General features: G+C 40.7%; 1 protein-coding gene across 1 annotated transcript; it reads left to right on the top strand.

Annotated features, from left to right (window-relative positions):
- The first annotated feature begins 2,364 nt into the window (after nucleotides 1-2,364).
- On the top strand, nucleotides 2,365-7,050 carry PRDX1 (peroxiredoxin 1). The gene is made up of 5 exons (XM_009287304.1): nucleotides 2,365-2,481; nucleotides 3,485-3,638; nucleotides 3,925-4,047; nucleotides 4,922-5,052; nucleotides 6,666-7,050. The coding sequence occupies exons 1-5, from the start codon at nucleotides 2,376-2,378 to the stop codon at nucleotides 6,749-6,751; spliced, it is 600 nt and encodes a 199-aa protein (XP_009285579.1). The 5' UTR covers nucleotides 2,365-2,375; the 3' UTR covers nucleotides 6,752-7,050.
- Nucleotides 7,051-8,130: the final 1,080 nt, after the last annotated feature.

Below are 8,130 nucleotides of genomic sequence, written 5' to 3'. Positions count from 1 at the left end.
ACCGCGGCTCAGCAGCTTAACCGCGTTTTTGTGACAGTCTGAGGGTAGCAAAGTGGAAGGCTGATGGCGCGTTTTGAAATGGCCTCTCACGTTTGTTCAAGATATCCTAAAGGTATGAATTGCTAGTTAAGAGCGCAGGCCTGGCTTATTATAATTGCAGTTTGAAGATAATTGAGGCCGTGTGCGGCTGTGAGCAGCAGAAAGATATTCTGACCTGATTCAAGTGTACTTGATTTGCAGCGTCCATTCTCCTTTCCTCTAGAACGAAAGGAAATAACATTGAGTCTGTGGTCTGTTCCTCTGTGGGTTAGGAAATGCTGTGGCCAAAAATCCAAGCAGAGCATGTGAGACCACATGCTAACCCTGCACGGAAAAGCAGAAATGCTGGCAGGTCGCAGTAGGCGCTCCGAGGAAAGCAGATGGTTCTCTGGCAGTACAAGGCAACTGAATTCTCCTGCCAATATTAAAGATTTTCACATTACCTAAAAAGGGGGCAATAACTTCTAGTTTAGAAAGGGGAAGTATCAAAGAGCAGTTTGACAGCTTTTATTTGATATTGAATACCTAGTAAAATACTCCAGGGGACTGCTGATGGAACAAATATAGGAGGACTGGCATAGTACTGAGCAAAAGGATGACCTTGAGCTTGAGTAATGGAAAAGAATGTAATTCAGTGATAAAATGTGGGGTCATGCACTCCAGACAAAACACCTCTTGCTTATAAGATAAAACTCACTAGTTGGAGGCATCTCAAATGAAAATTGTGCACTGGCTGTCCCCCATCCCTCTTACAGAACTGCAGTTTCAGAATTGCACCTGCATTCATGGCTGCCTGTGATGTTTGGCAGAGGGATTATTGATGTCTTCCTGCTAGACTGCTTCAGTACAATCCTATGAATACTCTAGTTCTGGCCACCTTCATTTGTAAGACTCGCTCCCAGTCTGCTGCAGTTGAAGACTAAGCCCAACTAAGCTGTTGGATGAGCATGGAGATAAGAGCTTTGTTGCAAAAGGCCGCTAGAAACACTGAACAGGTTTGGCACTTCTCAAAATGAAAACTGAGAGGTAGATGATTACTGTCTATATACTGTCAGGGTATGTAAGAGAAACTTTAAAAGACAAAACTTTTACTGAAAAGACTCTAAACTGATTAGTTTAAACTTGGATTGAAGGCTCAATGTTTATGACTTACGGGCTAGTTCTTCTGGAAGAAGGTGTCTGGCAAGGGGGAAGGAGCCAAGAAATGAGGTGCTCTCAACCTTTTTTAGAATGGACTTAGTGCCTTGCAGGCAGGACTTGGAAGAATCCTTGAATCTTGGCTTTCCTTAGTAACATGAGACTCATGCTAACCTTTCAGAGTTTTTTTTATCTCCAAGGCAGCTAGTACTTGTAGCAGTGTATAGAATGACTTAAGTGAAATCACTTTTAAGAAGATCTTGAGTTGAAGAAACAAGGTTCATAAAGTTACGTATTTTGAAAGTTTATGCTCTGGAAGTAACTGGAATTCTAAAGTGATATAGAAATACTGCATTCCCAGACTGAGCAAAAATACTGCACAGGACATATTACAACTGACTAGCTTTTAGGGCAGGCAGCCAGAGGTAGGGTTTTCTTGTCCTTGTGTACCCTCTTACTCTTTTTCAGTAGACTTGGGGGGGGAAACAATCTGGCTGTACAGGTTTAAGACTTGGTGAAATTTTAATTGCTAACACAGAATGTGATTCCTCTGTATACCATGAGTCTTTCTAGTTGCAAATAAAACAAAGTTTAATTGTTTGAAAGGCTAAAGTGTAGTTATGCAGAGCACTGTTCTCTGGAGATTAACAAAAGTTATTTTCTTCTGGAATCAACAGGAAGATAAAGTTTTGAGGTCTTAAATTCCCTCATAAACTTGAACAAGGGTCTTCTCATCAAAAGTTCTAAAACTCAGACTTTCTAACTCACCCACCAAGTGGAACTGGAAGACTCACTGAATACTGCTAAAATTCTAGAAGGCTAGCCCTGTTCCAGACTGAGCTGCTGCTGGTCAAAGATAACCATTACTGTATCATTAGGAGGCTAATGAGCCACAGATCTTGAAGTGCTAGTAATCTATGTAGTGGCTTGGTTTGGATATCTAGGCTGTGATCATTGAACTGCATCTTGCTGTGTTGATGCACAAAAAAAAAAGCTAGTGTTTTGACTGGACTACCTAGGTGACAAAGCTAAAACTAATTTCACTCTTAAGCCTTGTGTTGCAAGACCAAGTGCTGATAAACTGTCTTTGGTGTTCAATCTAAATCGATAAGATGCTTTGAATAAATGTTTACTTCCAGGTGCAAATGTACTATTATCTAAACTGTATTGTTATTAACTTCTATCTAGATTAAATCAAGATGTCTTCAGGAAAGGCTTTCATTGGAAAACCAGCCCCTGACTTTACTGCCACGGCTGTAATGCCAGATGGACAATTCAAAGACATCAAACTCTCTGACTATAAAGGTAAGCTTATGTGCTTCTCTAATTACACAGATATAATCTGGCCATATGCAGGAGTGGAGGGCATCTAAGGATACATTTTGATTTGGTTTCAAAGTAAGAGTGACCACTTGGCAGTAGACTGAAGTACACAACTTGTGCGGTGGTTTTCAGTGATGGCTGGAGTATGCTTGGGAAGTTGTCAGCTGCATGGCTGAATGTCCCAGCTGTGATAATTGTTGCTAATTAGCATAAAACTCCCCTAAACTGTAATCTTGGATCAGGCTTATTTGTCCTGTCTGTCATACTATGAGACTGATGCAACATCTCCAAAGTACTAGATGGAACAGCAAAATCTTCTCTTGTAGGTTTTCTGTCAATGGAAAGCAGATTCTTTCCTCTAACCAATGAAGTTCCTTTCTCTAGAGTACTGGCAAAATGTTTGCCTTGCCAAAAAGAGCTTACTAAAACCAAAGGTAAAGCCTGAAGTATTCAAGTACTAATGTGGATGGCTTTAGAAAGAGACATTTCGAACTGGAAGCTGCAGCCCTCAGGCTGCATGAGGGTGGTGAGTAGGTATAGGCTAGTCACCCACTCAATTAAAATGTCTCCTTGGCTTGTAGCCTTTAAGACCTGTGGCTTTTTTGCACTCTGTTGGTAGTCAACCATAGGGTCTTCCAGTGTAGATACTAGGTGTACTCTGGACAGGCCTATGGGAGTAAACCTGGGAGACAGGCATTCCCTCTCATTTTGGAGGCCTCAGTTGGGTAGGGTTCTGCGTTATTAGCTGTAGAGTGGCCTTGAAGAGTATTGTAAATGGTATTTGGCTAAAGTGTAAATCCTCTAGGTGCTTTATGGGCTTGCCACCTATATGGCAAGTCTTAAAATAGAGGCATCTGTAGTTTGCCATTTAATCTTTAAAGGTAGTTAAAGCCCTTTCTCCTCTATCAGTATTTGAGTGGTTGATACTGAATATGACAACTCTTATAAAGGTAAGAGAGATTAACTGGTTATACTGCTTTTCTAGGAAAATATGTTGTGTTCTTCTTCTACCCTCTGGACTTCACTTTTGTCTGTCCAACTGAAATTATTGCATACAGTGACAGAGCTGACGAATTCAAGAAAATTAACTGTGAAGTAATTGGAGCTTCTGTTGACTCTCACTTTTGTCACCTTGCCTGGTAAGAATCAGCATTTTAACCTAATAGAATGTTCTGCTGGGCCTTAGTTATTGCAGGAACTGAATCCTGAGTGTATTCAGACTTTCTTACTGAAGTATCAAATAAAGGCACTTGGGAAGTATTGGTAGTGCCAGGTGCTTCTGAACAGAACTGAGTGTACTGTTCAGTTCTTTTGTTGCCTCGTGGCAGACCGAGTGTGATATTGCGGAAAGGATCAGTTTCTGTTGTGCCTTATACTTTATTCTGAACTGTCCATATTTGTAACATTCAAACTTCCTTCTTTTAGGATCAACACTCCTAAGAAACAAGGTGGTTTGGGTACTATGAAAATCCCATTGATTTCTGACACAAAACGTGTCATTGCCAAAGAATATGGAGTACTTAAAGAGGATGAAGGTATTGCATACAGGTAATATGCAAGAAGGTAAACTTGCTGTTAAAGTCTTATGTTGCCATACATGGAGCGTGTCAGATGAACACAGAGCTTGCATGTACTTGAACACCTGCAGCAAGCTGAAGCTATTGGCTATTCTAGATGTAAACTGCTTTAAGCTATCAAACCCCTACATCTCCTACAAGGGGAGATGCTACTTGGTTCTCCTTAGTGTTCAGACTTTTCATGGTTTTGGTAAGCTAGATAAATGCCTGCTGCTTACCTTTGATTACCTGTCTGCACAGTGCAGGAGTCTCATGCAGGTGAGCTTCTGCAAACATTGGTAATGCAAGACCTACATAGTCGTGAAAGTGATTACAGGTATTTAGTGATTAAAGTACAGATTAATTAAAACCCAAGCCTTATCTTCTAGTCAACTGTTCAATTAAAGTTGCTGAGGGAGCTGAACTTCTGCTAACAACATGACTTCGGAGGCCTAACTGATGAGCCATTGCTGGGTTGGGGCTTTTTGAGAACAGTGTCTGTAGTTTTTCTTTGAATGTAAGAATGCCTCTCCTTCAATTCACTTTTTCCTTGGGTTTCTCTTCCTTTTTTTTTCCACTGGTACCTTCCTTAAATAGGAAGTGTTGCTTTCCTGCATTAGTGTTTTGACTTACCTCCTGTCCCTCCTAGTTCCTGCTGAATGTTAGGCTTTCAACTGCTAATGTTTCAGTGCTATGCATACACCGAAGGTATTAGTTTTTTAGGAAGAGGTCCGTAATACTAGATGGCACAACTTACTGCTGTAATAGAATACTGAACTTGAGTTTTTGAAACTTGCTTCAGCCTAATCAGTCTTTCAAAAGCTGTGATTAACTTTAGGGCTGTGGGGTTTTTGTTGTTTGTTTAGGGGTCTGTTCATAATTGATGAGAAGGGGATCTTGAGGCAGATAACAATCAATGATCTTCCTGTTGGCCGTTCTGTTGATGAAACCCTCAGACTTGTCCAGGCCTTCCAGTTTACAGATAAACATGGAGAAGGTAAGAGTTCTTCCTCTTTCTAATCTTAAATGGTTTTTTTAGAGAACAGTAGTAACTAGGCAGGTTAAATCGAGGTTTACTGAAAGGTACTAAGTACATGTATTGATCTGTGCACAGCAAGTAATTGTGCCTCTTGAAATGCAGCTCATTCTGTAAAGCTGCTTGTTGAAGGACACCATAGTGCTATATTTATCCTATTCCAGTTAATGGTCAATTGAGTACTTGCCGATGTTGAAAAATCACTTAAATCAATTTGGTGCTGGATGTCTTGTTGAGCACATAGCAGTTGTCTCTCAGTTAGATGCAGAAAATACTTGAGACAGAAATGAAGAACATGTAGTAATTTAGCCTGTAAGGATAAGCATAATTTAGACTTGGCTCTCAGATTTGGTAGGTTGAGACCACCAGTACTAATGCAATGTTTTATGCAGCCTGTTAGACAACGCATTTAAATTCCCAGAAAGCCTGCTGATCTTTATGTCCATGTGTAGTGAGGCCAAATGTAGTGAGGGGAAAATGGATGAGAGTCTTTGCCTGTAGTTTAAGAGTGATAAGGTGCTCGAGGCTGGTAGCTTTTCTGCAGGAATTAAAAAAAAAAAACCAACCCACTGCAAATGAAAGGTTTGACCCAGTTTATGGAAACTCAAAATTGCTATGTAGGTAGTGGTAGTCTTCAGCTGTCATTACTAATGACATGTGTTGCTGCTGGTCATATTTGATTTGCTTTGGAACTGGCAAATCAATGGCAGATTTTATTAAAACAAGCTGCTATTGTAGCTGTAGCTATAGACTGAAGAGTCGGTGTTTCTGAACTTGTATGCTCTCCTGTGTCAGCTGAGGAGATACTTGATGATGGAGCAGTCACATGTCATGCAAATGAAGCCTTTTGGGGTTTACTATGCTCTGGAGTAGTCAAAAGCTGGCAAAAGCTTTTCCTCCAGAACTAGGACTGCAGTCTCATCTAAACCAGGATAGACCAGAATAAGGTGTGTAGCAACATTCAGAAGGCAAGAATACTACAGCTAAAATTGTCAGTCTTGTGTGGAGCACACATTAAGCCTTGCATGGCTGTATACAAGGAAGACTGTGTCCAAAAAATGCTGCTCAGGAGTCACTGCAATTTTTGAGGCTCTGCATCTTGGCCTTTTGATAGCCATATAGGGGAACCTAGAGACAGTTTAACTCTTCCTCTCCCTCCCCATTAAACTGGAGAATGAGACTAGGGTTGATTAAAGATAAGGAGGATATAGACTTGACTGGATCCAAGGAGAGAAGTGTACTCTAATAGTTGTAAAGCCTTCTGACCCAGGCTGCTGGGGTTGCTGTTACCTTGCTGTCAAAAGCTTCTATGAAGCTTTTAAGCAGGGTGGGGAGGGGTGCATGTGTAAAGGGCCCACTGTTCCATGGGCAAACACCTGGTTCCTTGGGTGCTGCTATCTAGTGAACAAATGAAAATGAGTAAAATAAACTGAACATAATGCCACACTAAATAATGCACCTTCTGTATGTTGCAAAGATGTATACATGTTTTGAGTTGCTAGTTTGCTTTAATGTTGTATAAAACATGTTCTGCAGGAGCAGCTGGTAAGACTTAAACATTCTTATCATTTCAGTGTGCCCAGCTGGCTGGAAGCCTGGCAGTGACACGATCAAGCCTGATGTTGAGAAAAGTAAAGAGTATTTCTCCAAGCAGAAATAAACTTTCAGTCTGAGTGGAAGCTAGTATGCCTTACGTAAAGAGCAAGCATCAGTTACTGAACTTTGACTAAGTCACTGCATCTGAGTCAAGGGATCATGCTATAGGTATAAACAGTAACTTTTTTACTTGAAGGAAAGTTTGTCCTGTTGGCAGTACCTTCATAGAAAATATTAATGATCAATATCTGTACATCAAGCCCTGTTGACTTTAGTGACAATGCAGTGTATGTGGTTAGTCATGTGTTGCATATAGAGCAGTGGTATCCTTTTGTAACTCTTATTAAACTTGTGGAAAGAGCATACTGTCTACTGTTCTTATGTATAATCATCAGGAGACCTGAAAGCAATGCAGGCTGCACTTCTGAAAGCTTTGTCTACTGAGCTGTTTGTAGACATCTCAATTCCTAAAGGCCTTTTACAGTTCCATTAGAATGGAGATACTAACACTTAGTTCTCATGTTGCAGTAGTAAGTACTCTTTACACTCTTCGTGACTTTCCTACTAGGTAGAGGAACATGGTTTGATACTAGTCTGTCCGACTTAAGCAACACTACAGTGCCCAGAGCATGAAGCATAAATGTGACTGACAAAGGCTGGGCACGTTTTCATGCATTGTGTCAGCTTATTCATTTCTGCATCCACTTTAGCATAAAGTCATAGTTTTGACCCAACTTCTGGGAATCCAACATTCAGTTTGAACACTGCCTGTACAGAAGTGGAAGACTGGGCTTTCTGGAAAGCAAACTTCCTTGGATATGCAACATTCATCCCTAGTCTCTCCCACTACATGGAGTGGGAGTGAGAATATGCCAGTTAATCACATGACTACAAGGCTAATGGGTAAGATCAAAAGAAGGGTGGCACTATAAAATCTGGTATTTGGATGTGCTCAGCCTTGTCTTTAATCTCTGTATTACAAATGTTTATGTGCATACTGTAAAACTCAAAGCACACGACTATGGCCTCAAGTTACACTAAAGCTGTGTCTGCTGTGTAGCTTCATGGTTAAAGGTGGCTTGTAATAAAGTCCTGAACTTCAGAGCTGAGGATTTGGGGAAGGAGCTATTGCCTAGCAATGTAAGTGAGCTAGAACCCTGTGATCTTTATGTACCTGTAAAGATTAAACTCTTAAAGGCCAAGATCTTGCATCTAACTTCAGCTCCTCAAGTAGTAAACAAGTTCTGTCCTGGTTAAAGTGAGCAATAACAATGTTGAGGCCCAGGGCTACTTACATGAGTCAGAAGTGAAAGTTGCATGCCTTAAGTACTAATCTTGTCTTGTGCAGTTGGAAAAGATAGACTTACTGCAGAAGCCTTACTACCAAATACTGCAATAAATACTAAAATAGCTAATCCCTTGGGTCTTGCTTAAGTGTCACAA

Source organism: Aptenodytes forsteri, unplaced genomic scaffold, assembly GCF_000699145.1.
Source record: "Aptenodytes forsteri isolate BGI_AS27 unplaced genomic scaffold, ASM69914v1 Scaffold119, whole genome shotgun sequence".
Classification (NCBI taxonomy): Eukaryota; Metazoa; Chordata; class Aves; order Sphenisciformes; family Spheniscidae; genus Aptenodytes; species Aptenodytes forsteri.
This window is presented reverse-complemented; position numbering and strand designations above follow the sequence as displayed.

Excerpts from the sequence above, each read along its gene's own strand:
- PRDX1 (XM_009287304.1), top strand. The coding sequence starts at position 2,376 with ATGTCTTCAGGAAAGGCTTTCATTGGAAAACCAGCCCCTGACTTTACT. Across the intron at positions 3,639-3,924 it reads CACTTTTGTCACCTTGCCTG|GATCAACACTCCTAAGAAAC; the intron begins GTAAGAATCAGC and ends TCCTTCTTTTAG. Across the intron at positions 4,048-4,921 it reads GATGAAGGTATTGCATACAG|GGGTCTGTTCATAATTGATG; the intron begins GTAATATGCAAG and ends TTGTTTGTTTAG.